The 21530-nt window shown below is 43.6% G+C and overlaps 1 protein-coding gene across 3 annotated transcripts; it reads left to right on the forward strand.

Moving 5' to 3' along the window:
* Positions 1-4: 4 nt before the first annotated feature.
* On the forward strand, positions 5-20650 carry SPATA18 (spermatogenesis associated 18). 3 transcript variants are annotated; one of them, XM_077301980.1, is made up of 13 exons: positions 5-365; positions 2511-2616; positions 2746-2861; positions 4351-4469; positions 6299-6394; positions 9126-9260; positions 10269-10500; positions 10921-11079; positions 12856-13031; positions 15083-15206; positions 17252-17350; positions 18709-18758; positions 19450-20650. In XM_077301980.1, the coding sequence occupies exons 1-13, from the start codon at positions 279-281 to the stop codon at positions 19460-19462; spliced, it is 1512 nt and encodes a 503-aa protein (XP_077158095.1). In that variant the 5' UTR covers positions 5-278; the 3' UTR covers positions 19463-20650. The 3 variants fall into 3 exon arrangements, with proteins under 3 accessions (XP_077158095.1, XP_077158094.1, XP_077158096.1); XM_077301979.1 differs by lacking the exon at positions 19450-20650 and having other exon boundaries at positions 6-365; positions 18709-18832; XM_077301981.1 differs by lacking the exons at positions 6299-6394; positions 19450-20650 and having other exon boundaries at positions 10-365; positions 18709-18832.
* The last annotated feature ends 880 nt before the right edge of the window (positions 20651-21530 follow it).

Raw genomic sequence — 21530 nt, forward strand, 5'->3', positions numbered from 1 at the left:
GCGCAGCCGTGGCGTCCCTGGCACCCGAGGCCAGCCAACGTCAGTTTTGGGTGAACAATCGGCCCGTATAAAAATGCTCCAGTCATAGAGGGAGGCCGGCGGCGGGGACACGCGGCAGCAGCGCCTAGCCCGGGGCCGCCCGCGGAAGAGGGTCTTTCCTCGCTGGTCGCTCCCCCCTCTGGTCCCCTGGGGTGGCTCGAAACCGGGGGGGAGGCGGGCACACCGATGCTAGTGGCCCCGTGACGAGAGGACGAGCCCCTCTCCGAAGCCCCCCAGCCATGGCCGAGGGCCTGCGGAGGCTGATCAACAGCGAGACCTGCGGCGTCTTGCAAGACAAGTTGGAGCGGTGGTATAAAGACTATCACGTGAGTCGACGGCTGGGCAAGGCTGGCCTTCGCATTCGGCGGGGCGGGGGCCCGCGTGTGCACGTGTGTACGTGTGCATGTGTGTGTGTGGGGGGTCTTGGGACCTCTGGTCAGGCCAAATCCTCTTTCTCTTTCCATCCATGTTAAAATTTGGAGAGGGTCCGGGGACTGGAGGGTGGGAAGGGTGCTTGTGCGACGGGTTGTTTCCCAATTCAGACTTTTGGATCTCAGAGTCTTCTTCATGGGGCGCAGGAGAGAAGCCTTGCTGCCCCGCTGGAGAGCCGAGCATCCGGGCGGCCGTGCTGGCTGGCCCGTTTCTGGCGGGAGACGAATCGCCTTCGATCGTGTCTGGAAGGATTTCCCGGGAAAGCGGTCGCTAAGGACGCCGGTTTCCATAGTGTGGTGGTTGCCATAGCGACAGAACCTAGCGATAGGCTGGAAACAACAACATGTAAAGGCGGCCGCCAATTGCAGCCCTTGATCGCTCCAGTCTCCTTTCTTCGCCGTCCCCACGCTGCTTGGCGATTGGTTCTTGGGATTATGTCACACTAAAGATTGCAGAGATTCGGTTCTGCCTGCTACCGTGCAGATATCCTCCTTACTCTGGCGGAAGAAGTGCCTTTTGCACTTGTGTAAAGATTCTTGTGCTCCATGGAACAGGAATTTTGCTTGCGCCCCACCACCAACTGCTGGAACAAGCTGAACCCTGCTGGAAATTTACAGTTTTACTTAAATTCCATTTGTAGGATGGGAACGCATTAATTTTAGTTCCTATGCTGTGGTCCCACTTTTCTCAAAGTGGGGTGCATTGGGACTTTCCCATTTCAAGAGGCTGTACAGAGCTCTTCCCAAGCAATTTGAAGTATATGTACCATAAACTATTGGGTCCATAGAGGCAAAACATTACACATCCTTGACTTCTTAATGCAAAACGACATAGGTTTTAAACATGTCCACGTGTTGTTGTTTTTCTGAAACTTGAAGACAAATCAAATGTGAGCATAAAATGGCAAAAGAGTTTCAACTGGAGTACGGTGTATTACGCTAAAGATCTGTGCAATCTATTAGGGCACACATTTTCACACATGCGAAATAATGCTTTTTTAATCCACTTGCGTGACCGTTTGCAAGATTTTGCCATCTCACACAGTAAAATCCAATCACAAAGCGCACAGAAAGTGTTCTTTAATATGTGTGAAAGCCCCCTCTTCTCTTCCATGGCCTGTTGTTACAGGTTTTTTGTACTTGAGACCAGTTGTGTCCCTATTTCCTGTTTTTCCCTACACCAGTTAGTACTTTGATAAAGAAGTGCAAACCTTCCTCATTATTAGTAGAAATTCAGTATTTTGCTAGATTAAACTGGTAGCTCTGAACCTGCTATTGGTCTTAGGCAAAGTAACAGAGAAAAGCATTAGTTGACCATTGTATGTTTCCTTTCTCAGTATACAGGAGTTCCCTAAATCTAAGAATAAATCTACATTATACACATCAAAATCTAATGCTAGTTTAGCATTCATAGACCACATCCCCCCAAATTGTAGTTTTGCAGTTGTAGAAAAGAGGTCTTAATCCTAATGTAGTCCTGAGTATTAATTCTGGTAATAAATAGATTATATCCACTGTTCTCATTGCCAGTGCCAGTCAAGAAGAAATGTGCCATAGAAATGTGGGGGAAGAGTGACACTCCCAACTGTGTACATTCAGTGGTAGCCATTAGTAACCCTCTTGGTTTATTCTTAACTCTTTGGCTGTAGATCCCTAGATTGCAGAGCTACAGTACTAGGGAGTGACTGTTAAATGAGTAGTGTAGTAGGGAAGTGCCCTTGAACTGTGAAATTTATGAAGAAATTCTCTGAAGAAGAAGGGTGCTGCTGGCTATATCACTTTTAGGATCCCCCTAATGCCTTGTGGGACACTGATATGGTACATACAAAAGTCTGTTTCCTTGTTCTTACCAATGCCCACTCAAATGCTCTTTACCATCTGTGAAATGTTGCTTTCCTCAGCCTTTTGGCCTCTGCCACATTGCTTAGCCTTCTTGATGCTCAAGACCTCTGATGCACGCAGGGGACAAAATGACACCAGGCGAACAATAAAGTTCCAATAGGACGATGATAGAGTAAACGAAACATTTCTGATTTGCAGATAAATTCATGTGATCAGAATCTGAACCGATGCTGTGAAATCATGGAGCTGAGTGCCACGATTCAGGGGCAACTGTTTACCATCCTTAGTCAGACAGCTCGAGAAGGTAAGGTTGTTACACGTTCTGTACGTACAAGTGACATGCATGTGTGTGCAATGGGGAATGGTGAGCTCATACGTAGTCTTAAACCACTTTACCATGTATGTTTTTGCTCATTTTCACTCATCTGCACAGGTGGACATTTTGCAGGTGTGGAAACAATCAAATCTCGTCTTCTACCATGGTTGGGGACTTGTTTTTCTAGCCCTGCTCCTGGAAAGCCCTTTGAAACAAGTTTCTCTCTCTCCCAGGTACGATGAACAGTTCTTAATTGCATTGTAACTTGCAAACCACACAGTTTAAGAAGCACCACTAGACATCTTGCATTACTATGTGCTTTGTGGTGCTTCCCCTGATTTGATCTGGAACCTCCTGAGGTTGATCTGGTGTCCAAATTAAATTATAGACATAAATAAGAAGCACAATTGGGATATCTGTCTGTCAAGATAGACGTCACACTACAGTACTTTATGGCTTGGATCAAGCAGAGCATTTCCATAGATGGAAGGATTTCAGCTGTCTTGCCTTCTCTTCCCATTGTAGTCCAAAATGCCCCCTGAGATGCTGCTTCCAAGAAACAGCATTTTGGGGGGCCCTTTGAGCTGCGAAAGGAGAGACGAGAAAGTCAGAATGCTCTGCTCGTTCTAACCTGTATTTTTCCTGGTTCCCTTGAATGGGAGATTGAATTTTTCACCATGAGGCACACAATTGTTTCTTGTTTACGGATACCAGTTTTAATCCCAAAATCTTAATCTTTAAACCAGAGATCCTATTCTAATGGATAGTTACATGTGGCTAATTACTTTAATTATTCAGCTTGTATACCACCGTTCTCAGGGAATGGACTCAGGGCAGTTCACAACAAACAGTAAGATAAAACAATCACGGTTTAAAACAATTAAAACAGCATAAAATACTAAAATTAGCAATTAACTGTCAGCAACTAACCAAGCCCCCTTCCCTTCCCCTAGCCATCCTCCGTCTGGCCTGCAGAATTGGTAGCATATGCCAGCAGAGGAAGGAGGAAAACGGAGAGGAGGAGAGGGTGGACCATATGGTATAAAACAGCCCTGGTCTTAAGCTTAGGCCTGGTGGGTGTGTAGCTGTGATAGCTCTGTTAGGGCCCTGATCTTTGACGGCCACTCATTCCCTGTGCAGACAGAAATTCCAGACCCAGGGCTTATTTGTGTTGGTCTTCTTTGGATGTACAGACTTACATGGCTTGCCGGCAATGAGACCATCCTTCATGAAGCAGATGTAGTAGTTATCATCTGGTGCTTCAGTCACCTGACAGCACCGTCTTGTCTTGATCTCTCTCACTAGAGAATCAGACCTTACAAAGCTCTCCTGCCATCCAGATGTTTTCTGGGAGTTCTGTGCTTGGACCTTAATTCCCAGGTACATGTGGCCCACAGTTCATGGCGGGGGGGGGGGGGGAAGTGTACTTAAGCCTTCCTCCCATGTTATCCTCTCAACATGCCCTGGGGGAGCTAGGGTTTTCACTAGGTTGAATTGATGGGTTATATTTAAGTTTCCTCTCTATTGAACAACTGTGGCTTTTCAGTCCAGCATCCAGAGGGCTGGGCTTTTTTTCTTCCTAAATAAATGTAATATCTTCATTTAAAATCAAGATGCCTGCAGGATTTACTATAACATTCCCAAACATACTGATAGATTTTCTTTTAAAAAAGAAAAAAAACAGCTTCTGTGTCTCGTTTCTCCATTTATACTTCACTGTAGGAATCATATGAGAAAGAAAGGCAACTGAGGGAATTGGCCAACTCTCGGAACCATGAAATACAACAGCTGGAGAGAGAACTGAACGCCACTCGTATGCAGCTCAGCCTTGTCCAGCAAGAGTAGGATCATTAAATATTTTCCATCCATAATTCATATCTTTCTCTCTCTCTGTCTCTCTCCTCCCCCACCTTTAAGAGAGTTTTATTATTATTATTATTATTATTATTATTATTATTATTATTATTATTATTATTATTATTATTATTAAACTTATAGCCCGTCACTCCCACAAGGCTTGTGGCGAGTTACAACACATAAAAACCCCAATAAAACCCCCTAATACAATAAACGTCATGCCTAAAATCCAACCCTGACCCAACAGGTGGTGGATCTTACCCAGCCTAACCCAACCCACACAATCCCAGAGGGCAAGGAGTCAATAATCACGTCACTGCCAAGAATAACCCTGAGGGGGGGGGTCCAGATCTTCCTTTGAGGTGCCGGCCTCAACCATAGACCTGGTTTTGAAGATGTTTATGTTTTTGGAGGGCGGGAAATGTAGATTTCAAACTGATTGATTATGGTTGTATTAGGGGATTATGTTGTATGTTTGTCATGCTTGGAAATGTGCTGCTCTACAGACTGTGTAGGGAAATCATCAGTTGTGTGATGTGATTCCCAACTACGCACCTTTGCAGAAGCCATAGAGTCTCCTTTTCCTCAGAGATGGAAGATAGAGAACTATCTTAGCTGGAATCCATTGCTTGAAGTTTGTTACATTTAATTGTAGGGCTGGTTTTAATTGTGGGATTGTTCACAAAATACATGGGCCCTAAATTTAGTTGTTTTTGATTGATTTGTTTTCTTTTTAGAAGCTGGAGCATTTCCTTCCAGAATCATGCTAAGTGTTTTCTTTTGTGCAAGGTGTGATCTACTCAGAACAACCCACATTCAGGTTCAGGTTCATTTATTTATTTAGTGTCATCTAGACCTGTAGCAGTGAGCATCACGGTTTGATCAAACCACATTAACATTTCTGGAATACAAAGTTGTGGCTGGATACGTGACCTCTACTATGGCAGTGAAAATAAATCTGTGCAAATTTCCATGGCAAATACAATGGAAAAGTGTATGTTTGATTGAACATAACTTGATTGGCTTTCGCTTGCATGTAAATAGGAATTAACTGTTTATGAGTTCCCAGTGATCAGTCTTGCATGTTTAAAAACATTCATACCAAGGAGACTATCTTTTCTTTAAGAAAATGAGATTGAGGGAAAACTTTGGCAGATTGCCTACGCAGGGAGGGACCAGATCTTGGGCCTGGCCTCAACCAAATGCTTGGTGGAAGAGCTCTGTCTTACAGGCCTTGCGGAACGTTGACAGCTCTGTCAGGGCCTTCAGCTCTTCTGGGAGCTCATTCCACCAGATCAGGGCCAGGACTGAAACGCCCTGGCCCTAGCATGCCTTCCAGGGCTGGGGATAACCAGCAAATTCATACCTGTCAAGCGGAGAGCCCTGTGGGGAGCATAAGGAGACAAGTGGTCTCTCAGATATGCAGGGCCCAGGCCATGGATGGCCTTAAAGGTAAGAACCAAAACCTTGAACCTGATGTGGAAGCTCATTGGTAACTAATGCAGGTGCCTCAGCATAGGCTGGACATGTGACCTCCAAGATGATCTCGTGAGGACTCCAGCAACTGCATTTTGTACCAATTGCAACTTCTGGGTCAAAGGAAGGCCCGCGTAGAGTGAGTAGAGAGAAGCCTAACCTGGAAGTGACCATTACAGTTCACCTGACTTTGACAAGCTTCTTATGGTGAAGGGCATGACTTTCCAAACACAACAAATCTCCTGAGATGATATGAACCTGGTTTTACCGAAAATGCTGGGGAAATTCCTGTGTTTTACATTAAAGGCATCTCTCTGGTGTTGATTTTCTCTTGCAGTCTTGCAGAAGCCCAGTTGGCTCTCGAAGACACCAAGACCAAATCAGCCACTACTCTTTTGGCAGCAGAGGAGGAAATTATTCAGCTAAAAGCAGAGTAAGAACAACATGATGCAAGGCGGCTGACTGTTCTAAGTCATCTTGCAAAGTTGGTGTCAGATTAGGGGTGCCAGCCTCCTGGTGGGACCTGGGGAATCCCTGGAATTGCAGATCATCTCCTGGCTACAGAGATCAGTTCCCTTGGAGAAAATGGATGCCTTGGAGGGTGGACTCTGTGGAGTTAAATCCCATTAAAGTCCCTGTCTTCTTCTGGTTCCATCCTCAAATTTCTGGGAATTTCCAAACCCAGAACTAGAAACCCTACCTCCCCCCCTCCCCAATTCCCCACCAGTGGTTGGGGGAACCTGTCAACCCTATTCCAGGTGACCTTGTTATGTATTTGTTCATGTTGTGTATTATTAATGGCTTGTTGTTCTCAGTTGTCCTAAATAAGTAGGGATGAGTCCTTGCACCAGTTAATAGAAAATGAAAGAAACTAGATTGTAGGATGTTATTGCTGTTAAAAAATGTTATGTGTTAAATCCATGGGTTCAGGGGGGCACGGACGCTGGAAGTGATTTAAACTCTTAGGACCCTGACATGCTGCAAGAATGAAGCAAGACTGAGCTAAGAAACCCACAACCAACCCCAACTTATATATCCCAGCCCCACAATAGATCTTCCCACCTGTGCGTGCTATCGGTCATTTTCAGTTCAAATTTACTTGATCTAGCAGATTGGATCTAACTGCTCATTGGTCAACTACATTGCAGGCTTACAATCCTGCCTTGGACCTCAGGCTTGGTCCTCGACAGAATTATAGACAGAACATTATGGTTGGCTTTTTGTCGTGGTTTCAGAAGGTAGTTCCCATTACAGCTTTAAGCTGATCAAGCTGATAAGGCTGCTCCTGGTGGACTTCAGTAAATAATTCTTGGCACAGTCAGAAAACCCTGGTTCCTAGAATTCTTCAGAAGCCATGCCAATTGAATTGGTTTAACAATGTGGTGTACTGTTCATAGCCTTTAGCAAGTCAAACATACAGAGATAAGTTTCTTCTGATGCCCCATTAATGTTATCTGCGTAGCAGAATGGTAGTATTAAGATTTTTCTTTTTAAAAGATCCATTAGTTGGGTTCTGGCATTGATGGTTTTAAAAGAATTTGAGGACATACTATAAGCAGATGTTAGTACTTCTTAAGGTATGTGCTGGACTCTGTTTTAATATGGCTTGAAGTGTTTGTCTTATTTGATAAGGTGATATTATTGTTTGGCATTTTATATTGCTGTTTTGAAGGTTTATATTGCGACTTTTTAAAGGTTTGGTATATTTATAAATTTTGGGGGAATTGTGAAAGATAAATATTGGAGAGGTGTATTGGAGAGGTATATTTAAAAATAAATAAATAAAGAGCCTGAGAGTAACCGTTAGAACAGCAATTTGGCTGTAACCATTGTTCTAGCATTCCTTGCTCTCTGACAACTCAATCCAGTTTTAGAATATTGTTGTCCTTCTTCAGCAATTAGTATAGTCTCCTTAAGACTGGACCTTTAGGCCATGCAACACCTATGTAAAATATTAACAGTCCAGCCATGGAATGGGAGAGGGACAAGCCATTGAAGAAAGACTGTGAATTTGAATGTGGGAGACTAAAATCCAGACCCCATTTGGCTTGACCATAAGAGGCTGATGAATCATTATTAAAAATTACTTTATTTACTCGCCGCAGCTAGGCCAATTTGACATCATGAAGCATGGCTGCAGAATATTGCAATGTGGGCCCATAATACCATACTTTAAAAAAAATGATCATAATGTTGGATTGTAAGGTGATTTGGACCGTGTGAAGTATGCGAACACACAAAAGCTTATACCTTGAATAAAACTTGGTTGGTTTTAAAGGTGCCGTTGGACTTAGCCTTTGTTCTGCTGCTTCAGACCAAAACACCTACCTACCTGAATCTATTCTAAATTTTCAGAATAATCTGATTACATATCACATATCTGTGCATTAGGAATTTCTCATTTGCAGTGTTGTTCAAAACCTAAAACTATGATGCAGCTTTTGAGAAATATTTGATTACTTTTTGAAATTTACTTCAGGGTCTATTAGGCCTCCTTTGGTGTCTTTGCTACTGATGAAATAATTTTTGAAAGCGGTTGTTATCCGGATGGCACTTTGATGAAGACTACCAATAAATCAGAAATAAGAAAGACAAGAATCACCTTTTCATACTGGTTACCTGTTTATATTAATTGTCCTCTATTCAGCCTTTGTTTAGAACTCCATGTGATTTCTTAAGCAGTAGTCAGCCCTGGGTTTGGAAATACCTGGAGACTTTGGGGGCGGAGCTGGGAGTGGGTGGGAGTTGGGGGCACAGAGGCACCTCAGTGGAGGAAGATGCGATGGAGTCCACTCTCCAAAACAGCTATTTTCTACAGGGGAACTGATTTCTTTAGTCTGGAGGTGAACTATAATTCCAGGAGATCCCCAGTTCATCCCTACTAAGCAGAGTAACACCTTTATAAGCTCCACAGATTGCAATGGATTTAGAAAGGTATAAGTCTGTTTAGGATTGCACTTTAAGAAACTTCATACTGCTTTTGATTGAAGTAAATCAAGCTAGTTCAACTATAAAATGTGAGTAGAGGTTAAATGTTGTTTGAGTTCTCCCAACCTGCATTTTGGTAACTGGAGCTCTTTCTAGTTATTAACTTCTAAGATTCCACGTAGCTGTTTTGTGGATAGAAGAACCTCTTTTGATCAGATGTGTTTTCTGTGATTAAGTCTGAAGGCATCTCAGGCTAAAGAAGAGTGCGCTTTGAGGAATCTGGAGCAACTGAAGGACTCTGAGCAGCAGGTCCAAATACTGAAGGACGAGATTGCCATCCTTGGTGCTCAGAAATCTGTTCTGCAAAGCAGGTAGGGGCCCTCCTCTGGTTTGAGGGGCCACTAAAAGCTAAATTTCATATGAACTAAGGCCTCTTGCCGTGTTGTCCTTCAAGCTCAGGTACACACTGAGGTTTTGTTGATGAAGAAGAATTACACCCTTGTTATTCTGAAAGAAGAACTGTTGATGTGTTTATGGAAGTGGCTTTTGAAGAGGAGGTTGAATGTGAGAGGCACAACAATATGAAAAACAGTCATGAGAGATAGAATAGCTGTGTTGTACTGCCTCAGAACATAAGAAGAACCCTGCTGAATCAGACCAGTGGTCCTTCTAGTCCAGCTTCTTGTTTCACACAGTGGCCAACCAGTTCCTCTGGAGGCATAGTGGCAGAGACCTTTCCCTGATGTTGCTTCCTGGTTTTGAGATTCAGAAGTTTATTGGCTTTGAATGAGGAGGTTCCCCTCAGTCACCATGGCTAGTGGCCACTGAAACACCTATCTTCCATGAATCTATCCAAGCCCCTTTTAAAACTGCTTATACCTGTGGCCGTCAGTACGTCCTCTGGCAGCTAATCCCACATTTTAACCACTCCCTGTGTAAAGAAGTATTTCTGTTTAGCTGTCCTGGAAGGAACTAGGAATTGGAGAAGAGCTTTCTATTTCTCCTTAGTTGAACCTGAGAAAATAAAGCCCACAGACTGAGAGAGCACCATAAAGTTTTTATTCAAATAAAGCTTGAAGTTTGTTTAAAGACAAAGTGCTTTTAATGAAGGTAGTAAGAACAAAATTTGAAACAAGATGCCTTAGCTTAGTAGGTAAGCTAAAGAAAACAGTTGCCCAGAACAGTGGAGTCACTCATTGTTATTCCATTAATGATTGCAATGTTATGCAAAACAGACAGATTTTCCTCAAGGACCTTAATGTTATTATTATAATTGTATTGATAAATTGCATTGTTATTGCCTGTTGTTTCTTTAACTCTAGTTCTTACGCGAGTAGCTTAGAACAGTCTTTGCTTAAGGACATTTTGAAATGTTACAGGCTTGCACGAAGCCGATCTCCTTCTCCCATCCGAAGCAGATCCCCTAGTCCGCTTCCATTGAAGAGCATGTCCCCTGGCAGAGCTAGACTCACAAATGCTTCCCGTCATGCTCATCTTGTGGAACGATTCAGGGACATTTATGCTCAGGAACGTCTGGATGCTCAAACTCTCTTGAGGAGCTATATTGATGATCTGGAGATGGTACAGAAAATAATCTATCTGGCAGCTGTGGTATGAAATTCTGTTTCTTTAAAGTATTGCTAACATTGCTCATTCTGTTATGCTACCTCCCCCCCCCCATGAATTTTTAAAATATAACATGATCCAAAGATTGATCTGAAGATGCACTACGGGACTTAGGATGGGGTGTGATGATTGTTGGGTCAACAGTTCCCCGTAAAACATGTTGTTGACGTGATGAGATTGCAGGAGCTGGTGTGGCTTATGAGGTTCAAGTTCCAGAGAACATTCATTTGAAGTCACAAACTAGGCCCAGACACATGCTTCAGATCTCCAAATATTTACTTCTAGGCAAGTAACGGGAAGACATGTAATAAGCAATATAAACAGACTCCCTTATCCACCAGTTTTAATCTACTTCTGGCTGGTTTTTCCTGGGCCGTTGGATGAAACTACTCAATTTTTTTGTAGGAGTCCTTCCATGCAGCAAAGAAGGCCTTCCGACAGTTCAAAATGCGCGTGAGAAAGACTCTGACTCGAAATTATCCAGGGCCGGAGTCAATGGAAGACACAGTGATGGACTATATTATTCGGCAGGAGGATCTGTATGATGTTCAGTCCAGCGTCGGTGTAAGTATGAAAGCAAACTGTGCTCCTTCCCTGACCTGTTTAGCATAACGAAGCATGCACATTTGAAGCCTGGTGGACCAGGCAGTGGTCTATCTCTTGCCACCCTGGAACACATGAAACTGCCTTATGCTGAGTCAGACCACTGGTCTGTTGGAGTCAGTGCTGTTTACTCTGATAAGCAGCAGGTGCTGCCCAGGGTCTGAGTTTACAAGTCTTTCACATCACTTAGTACTTGATGCTTTCTTAAGGCCAGGCAATGGAGTGAGGATATTTTGCACGCACATGATACAGCTACAGACTCTAAACTTTTAAAATATAGTTTGGGCAATCAGTGAACTGTCTTATGTGGTTGCATTCTTTAGAAATAATAAAATAAAGATGCTTTATTCTATTTCCCTTGTATTTATGGCTCATCTTTCTTTCAAGATACTACTAAAAATGCCAAAATCCCTCTATAAGATACTGGCAGTCTAAACAGCAGAAGATCCTCTTCCAATGAAAGTCCAACACTTTATACTAGCCTTTTTCAACCTTCTGATCATGGAGGAGCCCCTGAAATAATTTTTAGACTTTGGGAGCATCAGAAGTGATGTCAGCTGGCAACACCTTCCTGCCACACCCCCAGTAGTGACATGTCACCAGAAGTGATATCATCACCCACATCAACAAGCAGGCTTGACGAGAACTGAGGTGGGGGGAAAGACAGGCGGTGTTTTAAGGTGGGAGTATCTGCTTCTGCCCAGGTGCAGAAACAGCAAGAGAACTCATTCATGCTCAAGAGGGGGGAAGGGGAGCCAAGGAAGTGGCCAGCTCCCTAGCTAGGGGCTGAGTCCATTAAGACAGGAGAGGAAAGGCCGTGGACCCCCTCCTGAGTTCCCATGAACCTCCAGGGATCTACGGAGCCCTAGATCCGTGCTTTATGCATTCAAAATAAATACAGGTTAAAAGATTATTACATTCAGGGGAAGAAGATAATATAAAATATACCCAAGTTCATAATAAACAAAAAGAAATAGAAAACAGTGGTATAACCAGGAGCAGCAACATGAGCTGTAAAAGAGGAAAGCTGGATTTGGATTGAGTTTTCCTTTGTCTGCACTTCAGATCTCTCTGTTAGCTTCATGGAGTTGGAAGGGCCTTCTGTCAAGATTAGACAGAAGGCCCTTCCAACTCCATGAAGCTAACAGATCTCCATTCTGGAGATCTAAACTGAAATTAAGTGGAGAATTTCTGAACTACTTTATGTTAAAATGATAAACGGAACAAATGGTAAGCAAAGCCACATTGAGCCACACACACATACACACACACACAAAGGGCCTGTGGATCTCCAGATGTCCATGGATTACAGTTCCCATGAGACCCTGCCAACATGGGCTCATGGGAATTGTAGCCCATGGACATCTGGAAAGCCACGATTTGGCCACCCCAGACTAAACAATGACATGATGCATATATGGGAGAAGAGAAAAGGAAATCATAAATATAGTGATTTGAATTCTGGGGAAATGTGGCACAAAATTATTTTTATACCAAATGATGTCTGAATTCGATGCGTCAGTGCAAAAGGACCTGCTTAATTGATGTCAACATGCTATGATATTGAATACATGGTTTGTTTTTTCAAGGCATAGTTTACATGCATTATCTTAATACAACATAACTCCCCATCCTTCCAAAATGAGTCTGAGGAGGTCAAAGTAATGAGGCTCTATCCCGAACTGGAAATTGGCTTTGTCACTTCAGCATTATTTCCTTTCTTCTGTTTGCTTTCAGGAAGTAATCCATGCACTGAACATCAATCCTAGGATTTCCTTCCCGCCAGAGGTTGACTTTATCATGATCAGCAGTTTAATCCGAGAACTGTGTCGTGTGGCCTTTTCAATGCAGACTTTGGATCCTCCTCTGGATATTTCATTTGCTACCGAGGGAGAACTTTTTAACGAGTACAAGTAAGAGAAAGACTAAAATGTCTGTGAAGCCTGATGAATGCAAAAGGGATTGGATCGAGTCCTAAATTTCCCTTTTGCAAATGGAGGCGTATTCTGTGAGTGGAGCAGGCCTCTTCCATTGCAGCAAGGCTTCTTCATGTTGGTGGAAGGCTCCTTCCATTGGAGGAAGGCCCCACCACTAATGGCATGGAAAGTTCTGGAACCAACTCGCAGTCCTCACTAGAGTTGCCAGCCTCCAGGCGGGGCCTGAAGATCTCCCATAATGAGAACTGATTTCTAGGTGACAGAAATCAGTTCCTCTGGAGAAAATGGCTTTTTGGAGGGTGGACTCGATGGCATTGCACCCAACTAAGGTCCCGCCTCTCCCCAAACCCCTCCCTCCCCTGGATCCACCCACAAAACCTCCCAAGTATTTTCCAAACCAGAGCTGGCAATCCTAGTTATTACTCTCCCTGATCGTACGACGTATGTACACAAAGCCAGGTCAGTGTACTGGTTAAGAGTGGCAGCTTCTAATCTGGTAAGATGGGTTTGGTTCCCCGCTACTCCACGTACAGCCAGCTGGGTGTTCCTGGGCTAGTCACAGTCCTGTCAGCGCTCTCTCAGCCCCACTTACCTCACAGGGTGTCTGTTGTGGGGAGAGGAAGGGAAGGTGATTGAAAGCCACTTTGAGACTCCTTTAGGTAGTGAAAAGTGGTGCATAAAAACCAACTTTTCTTCTTCAAATGCTGATTGCACATCCTGATGGCTTGTGTTGGGTCAGATGCAATCTTTAATTGAATAAATGATTCAATAGTCACAATGCTAAGTAAGCACGGAGGGTCTAATATTTACTAATATTTTCCCTCACAAGCTATTATGCATATATGTGACCAATCACGGCCCATTCAGCATTGTGTACTGCTTTGGTCAGCCACCTCCAAGGACCCATCAGTTTACTGATTTAAATCACAGGGAGACAATCAACCCAGAAGTGATGCACCTATAGCAGCCTACCTGGCCAGAAGTCAGTGGCATCTCTGATCTGAAAAAGGTTGGCACAGGCTACTGCAGAGATGCAGCTTGGCAACATCTAGCTACCACTAGACCTCTTTTCCCCCTTAACTGGCCACTAGCACTGTGTAAATGATCAAGTTCTCCTTCGCTTGATGGTTAGTAGCACCATGAGGTCAGTAGATATGCTGCTAACAAGAAAAATAGTAATTATGGTACAGGGGAACACTACAGAAAGAGTTGCCCCAGACAACAAATGTTAAGTTGCATTCCAACTTTACCATACCATATTTCTCACTAGACTGCAGTATTTGCAATTTCAGCAAAGAAAATTTGAGATTGGTATGTGAAGAAATAGAGAGTGTGGTGGAGTGGTTAAGAGTGGTGGATTCAAATCTGAAGAACTGGGTTTGATTCCCCACTCCTCCACCTGCAGCCAGCTGGGTGACATTAGGCTAGTCATAGCTCTTTTAGGGCTGTTCCTGCAGAGCAGTTCTCTTAGAGCTCTCTCAGCCTCACCTACCTCACAGGGTGCCTGTTGCAGGGAGAGAAAGGGAAGACAATTGTAAGCAGGTTTGAGACTACTTTGGGTAATGAAAAGCAGGGTTTAAAAACCAGCACTACTTCTTTATACTGGCCAGTATAGCTCATGAATTTTAACCTGTTTTGCAATGGCTACAGCAATAAAGTTTGACTGAGATAAGTGATTTTCACCATTCCAAGGAAAAATGGGGGAAAGAGTGAGCAAAGATGTAGTGAAGAGAAAGTTTCAAGCAATTTCTTTGGCAGAGATTCTCTCCAACAACGACCTTTATCGGCATGTACAATGACCTTCACTGGCATGTGCCGCTTGTCATGATGGCTAGCAATGCACCTCTCGGTGGTGATGGGGCATAGTTCGATAACACACAGAGGGAATTTTCAAAGTTGTTGTTGGGTACAAGCCTCTGGACTACCTATCTCAAAAAATTCAGTAAATGCAGGCAGGGAGCTCCGGAATCAAAGGGTTGTCATGCTATTAACTCATTTGCAACCTGTTCTTCCTTGTATCCAATCAGGTACCGTCGCAGCTATGACTCCGACTTCACAGCTCCACTTGTGGCCTGTCATGTGTGGCCTGCTCTTATGGAAAATGATTCTGTCATTGTAAAAGGAGAGGCAGTCACGAGAAGAGGTGCTCTGGTAAGAGCTCTTTGTGGGTGTTTGTGTTTTAAGCATGGAGACCACAAGGCCCGAGATGATCAGGCAACACCGTCTGCCTTTCCTTCCTGCAACCAATCTGATAATTAACACTTTGGCCCCTAAATTATTCCTACCCTTTCTTTCTTTGCTAACAACAATATAGATGGAAGGGTGGATCCGGGAGTTGATGCCTGCCTCCACTTGCTGATTTGGCTCACTGGAATGGGGTGATATAGTTCATTGTAAATGGGTGTAGTGCTCACAAAGATAAGGGCCAAATTACAGGTGACTCCGAGAGCCCTACGTGTGGCTCTCCCCAATATTGTTTTTGAAAAATAACAGGTGCAACCAGCTCTGTTTTGTACAGGGGTCACTGCCCCTCATGTCTGTGTCATGTCTCTAATTTGATGTTTTTATATTTCAAACATGAGCCTCTTGTGGCGCAGAGTGGTAAGGCAGCCGTCTGAAAGCTTTGCCCATGAGGCTGGGAGTTCAATCCCAGCAACCGGCTCAAGGTTGACTCAGCCTTCCATCCTTCCGAGGTCGGTAAAATGAGTACCCAGCTTGCTGGGGGGTAAACGGTAATGACTGGGGAAGGCACTGGCAAACCACCCCGTATTGAGTCTGCCATGAAAACGCTGGAGGGCGTCACCCCAAGGGTCAGACATGACTCGGTGCTTGCACAGGGGATACCTTTACCTTTACCTTATATTTCAAACAGTGCTGCTGTTTGTATATTTCATGCCTAATGAAAGGTCTGGGGAGAAACATTAAAGCCTCTTCCTCCCACACTACAGTCTCAATTTTTATCTGGGGCCTGCACACCTCTTGCTTAAAAAGGACAAGTCTTGGAGCTCTGGATGTGAAACTTCCAGCTTCCTATTTCTCATTATGCCAAAGAATAACTGCCCATGAATGCCCTTATGGCCTATTGCAAACCATGGCTTTATGCATATACTCTTTACAGGGGACCTGAATGTTTACAGAGATTGGATTGTGCTAGAGCATACCCCATTGTTGTGTGGCGCTTTGTTAGGACTGGGGCCTTAGTCAGCATGGTATAATGGTTAAGAATGGTGGACACTAATCAGGAGAACTAGGTTTGATTCACCACTTCTCCTCTACATGAAACCTGCTGGGTGATCTTGGGCCAGTCACAGTTCTTTTAGAGCTCTTTCAACCCCACCTACCTCACAGGGTGCCTGTTGTGGGTAGAAGAAGGGAAGGAGATAGTAAGGCACTTTGAGACTCCTTAAGGTAGGGAACAGTAGGGTATAAAAACCTGGGCCTATTAATGCACTTTCAATCTGCTTTGGCAGCTGGATTTTCCTGTGCGGAACAGCAAAATCTACTTCTAAAGTGCATTGAAAGTGCACTAACTATTGTGTGCAGGATAGGCCCTGCTCTTCTTCTTCTCAGCCCAGGAAGATAGTAGGTTCACAGGGATACCAGACACACTGGGACCTAGTGACCCCCCACTTTGGCACCTCTCCCTCTCTTTCAGGGGACCAAGAAAGTGGGGAAAATCCCACCAATCCTCCCCACTTGAGACTTGCAGAGCCGCCACTTGTGACTCCCCCCATAGATGCTGTCCCCCACCATTGCATTCACTGGCAGGGGCTCATGGGAATTGTAGTCCATGGACCTCTGGAGGGCCACAGTTAGACTACCCCTGGTGTGGGTGGTACCTGAGGTCAGTGGAGCTGCAAACAGTGTCTCTGTGAGATTCAGGTGGGCATGAGCAGAAACCAAGTCTGTCTCCTGCTCCGGGTTTGGGGCCAAACTCTACCATCGTGTTTGGCCCCAAAGCCAGAACATCGCCCCCAAAGTCTACTATGTACTGATGTCATTTCCAGGTGATGTCAGCACATCAGGACGCTCATGGCCCATCCCCCCCCCAAATCCCCTCACCACCAGCACGGTTCCACCTGGCAGCCCTATTATAGACGCAAGTCCTTTTAAACATACAGAGACGTTCTAACATAACCACGGGGAATGCTTCCCGCTTGATGCCGGCCTGTTTCATGTTTTGTGTTCTGTTTCAGTGGTCTCACAGGAGTCGGAGCAGAAGCAGAGGCCGGAGCCAGAGTCGCAGCCGCAGCTTGAGCCCTCTGTCTCATGGCACAGGCCACTGCCGGCACTTGGTAAATAGACTGTCCGGATTAATGCAAGATACTAATGGAGGGATTTGCAGCGAAGGCAGCCTTTGCAGTTGTTTCTTAAAAGCCCCAACAATGCAGGCAGGACCAGGACATGGTAGAACTGGAGAATACAGCTGACAGATCTTTTGTTAGGTAACATAAGCGTAGGTACAGATAGGCCAAGTGTGCTGGGCAATTCCCAATAATAATTTATCTTGTTTTAAATGTTTCTCATCTAAAATGTCATCTTGCAAAAATACAGTGCAGGAAAGAAGTTGTTCTCCTCCATCACTGTAACTGTCCTCCCATGACGACCCTTCAATCACAGGTCCTCATTGAAAAGCACACAAGGAAAGCTCGGCCTTAAAGAGCCCTAAAAATATTTCTCACGCCTTCATGAGGTCTGTTTCACAAAACAGGAGAAGCCGCTGACAACGTCCTCTCAGAAAAAGTTCAGGAAGAACTGTAAATAATCCCTGTTCTGGTGATCAGATCTGCCTAGTGCACACATGCAGGTAGAGGCAATTCCACAGACACAAGGGTCCCAGGTTGTGGTAGAATTCTACCCTCACATTGTGTGCATGCCTGCAAAGAAGATGTAGCAAAGTGGCGCTCCAAAAAGCAAAAGAGAGCCTCCTTCCTGGCTGGGGCTGGCAGGGGCTCTTGGGAATTGTAGTCCATGGACATCTGGAGGGCCGCACTTTGACTACCCCTGCACTAATGCTTAAGAGCGCTCTTCCCCATCCATGTGCTTGAATACGTTTTATTTCATTGTTTTACAGGTTTTCTGTTTTCATTGGTATTTTCAATGCTTTTTAATGTCAAAAATAATGTTGTAGCATTTTAACGTTTGCTGCCTTGGGGACCCCGAATTGGGTAGAAATAAAGGCAAATAAAATATAATAAATATTTTGAGCCCCTTCATGAAAGGAAATTCCTAGAAACATGGATGTTTCTCATCAAGGAGGGCTCTGCTTGGTGTCTGTGGAGGCAGGACCGCAGCTTATGTTGACCCAGAAGACTAGAAACACATAGATACATCTTTGTTTGACTGTAGTCAATTTGCAAAGTGTAGGGATGCCAGCCTCCAGATGAGACCTGGGGATCCCCTGGAATTACAGCTCATTTCAAGGCAACATAGATCAGTTCCCCCTTTGCGTGGGCAGAAATTTTAAGCACTTGATAAAGTAGATCGTCTAGATTAATATTAGAATCCAAGCAAGATACTAACAGAGGGATTTGCAGCTAAGACAGCCCTGTGTGGTATCAGTGTTTTTCAGTGAGATGCCTGTCCAGAACAAAATAATTCAAGAGGGACCAAGGTATTTTACCCTTGCTTTTTTTGTTTGTTTGTCTTTCAGCCATCTCGAAGCCGCAGCCCTTCCCCGTTAAGGAGTGGAAGCCCAAATAGGTGGGCATATTCAGAACTTAGACAATCATGGCTTTAACCTCTTGAATAATCAAGTAAAGAGATAATATAACAACGTGCAGGCTGTTCTTTCTCTCCTCCTTTAAATAGAACATCTCACTACAATGATTCTCTTTTCACATCAAGGAGCTTTCGTTCTTTTAATGTTAAAAAGAGACTTCTGGATCTGGTGTGCCGAATTCCCTGTTTCTTGTGTCGTGGGTCACAATACTGTCTTAATCTTTATTGCTAGCAGTCTTTCCTGAATTTGCATTGTTTCTTTTAGAGCTGTTTTATGGAGGCTAACAGCAATAGATGCCTAATGGCCATTATGTAATACAGTTAAATGTGTTTAAAACAGTTGAATTTAATGGGCAAGTGAATTTAATTCTGCATTGGACTGTAGCTGTTTTGGTTCCATGCTGAAGAAAGTCAGTCCCACGGGCATTGCTACAATTCATGCCAGGCTCTTGGTTGACTAAGTAAACAATCCCAAGCAGGTCTATTTAGAAGTAAGTCCTATTTTGTTCAGTGGGGTTTATTCCGAAGAAAATGTTTTCAGGATTGTACTGTAATTGGACCAGCTTATTTGAGGAATATTGGGATAGTATATGCAGTCACAATTTGAAGCCCTTCAAATGCAGATAGTAAACAAAACTAACCATATACTCAAATATCTTTTTTTCTCCAATAGGACTTTAGGTTAACTGAATATGGTTTTTTGATTCTGTACATCTGGACCGGTTCGCTTCTGTGTTGCCGTCTTCTGTTCCAAGAGTACCTCAAACCTCACATAGAATAATGTGAATCACTCCAAATGGAGAGTGAAAAGGGATTGAGAATTAGTGTGTTTTTATAACTATTGATTTGAAAACATAGGAATGGATGCAACAAAGTTGATTTTAAAAACTACACAGACATTTTATGATCATATCCATGTTTTTTTTTAAAAAAAAGAAAAAGTGTTTACACAGCTCTCTGAGCAACTCTTTTTGGGGTAAAAAAGTTACAGATATGATGAGTATGGTGCAAAGACATATATCCAGCATAAGTATTGAACATGGCAATGTATTGCAGTTATCACTTGAAATACAGTAATCACACAATGGTGCTTCTTTTGGGCAAAGGATAAACCTTTCAAGTCCCATTGAACTATAGCAGACTTACAGTGCCATCCTAAGCAGAAGGGTGGAACTCTTCTTAGGATGGCACTGTTAGAATGTTTTGCATTGGCAGGATCATGACCAGGCGAGTACTTGGTCTTGCATTCACGTGAAATGATTAAGACAGATCTCTAGCTAATTCTGTTTCCGTCTCTGGTTGTGTTTGAGTCGTTAATTGATCTTGGAAGCACGATTTTCTACTAATGTATTGTATGATTTTTAACATTGGGTGCTGATACCTGCATTTTAGCCTTCCGAGAGATCTTCCCTGTTTTTATACCTCATCCTTAGGACCAGCCTTAAACATAAGTAATACCTATTACTTGTTTGGGGTTTTACGTAGGATGCTAGGATTTGTTCATAAGGATCAATCAAGAGTATTACTCTAACAAGCCCAGTCTTGAACTTCAGATCCTGAACTCGGTGCTTTACTCCATCATGGAATTGCCTGTTATCAATACAAATCTGAGTAGGTTTTTGCATTTCTGTCCTGAAATTTGTTCATATTCTTTCGCTTTGGGTGTTGTGTGCAGGGGGTTGGGTGGGGATTAGGTCTCTAATGTCCTTTTTTTCTTTCTTTCTCAAAGTGGGTTTTGAAATTGGATTTAAGATTGGAAACTGTCCAGTTAGGTCAGCTCATATTTCCAACATTGTTACGTCTGCTTGAATCCATAGTTCCTGATAACAAAAGAATTGAGTGAGATAATAATAAAAAGAACAGAATGAGATGAATGCATGCGTCTTTTGTGGATTACCTTGAGTACATAATACATCTTTAGGTTCTTTAAAATAGAGGATGGGTTCCTTAAATCATACCATCTACAGCAGGGGTAGTCAACCTGTGGTCCTCCAGATGTCCATGGACTACAATTCCCATGAGCCCCTGCCAGCAGACACTGGCAGGCCTCATGGGAATTGTAGTCCATGGACATCTGGAGGACCACAGGTTGACTACCCCTGATCTACAGGATGTAATCTGGGATTTAATAACTGTGTGTGCTAAGTTTTTATAACATATCCTCTTGAATAAAGCTATCTTTCTCCCTCTGTTTGAGATCTGAATTGATGCTTAGCATCATGAAGGAGTCTTTCATTAGTGTGGTGGATTTTTTTCCTTTGAACAACTGGTCCTCATGCGGTGTAGTATGTTTCTTGACCTGCCCCTTCAGCAGCAGCCCTCTGTGCCACTTGACTAAATGTCTTTGAAACCCAGGAGATAGAAGCTCCTAATGGAACTGTAGGACAGTCACTCACATCCTCTACTGAGGTCAGCAAAGCAGTTGAGTTGGAACAGCATCCTTTCCAGGATGGCTGTGACATGATCACCTTTGGGGTATTATGGAGCCCAGCAATGGCATCTCTAAGGTATGGCAGGTATGGCACATGCCCTGGGCACCACTGAGCAGTTTCTATTAAAGTCAGACAAGCCGTCCTCGAGTAGTGAAAAAAGAAATTTCTTCAGATGTATGATCTGCCTTTGAGTATCCAACTAGAAGAGAAGAAACTGAAAAAACTGGCTTTGATCATATCATAGAGCAGTTTGCATTGGTGGAAGCAAGGAAGGTGCAGTAATAATTTTCATGTAGTGCCATAATTTGTGAATTAAAAAAAA

The sequence above is a fragment of the Paroedura picta genome, chromosome 10, assembly GCF_049243985.1.
Source record: "Paroedura picta isolate Pp20150507F chromosome 10, Ppicta_v3.0, whole genome shotgun sequence".
In the NCBI taxonomy this organism is placed as follows: domain Eukaryota; kingdom Metazoa; phylum Chordata; class Lepidosauria; order Squamata; family Gekkonidae; genus Paroedura; species Paroedura picta.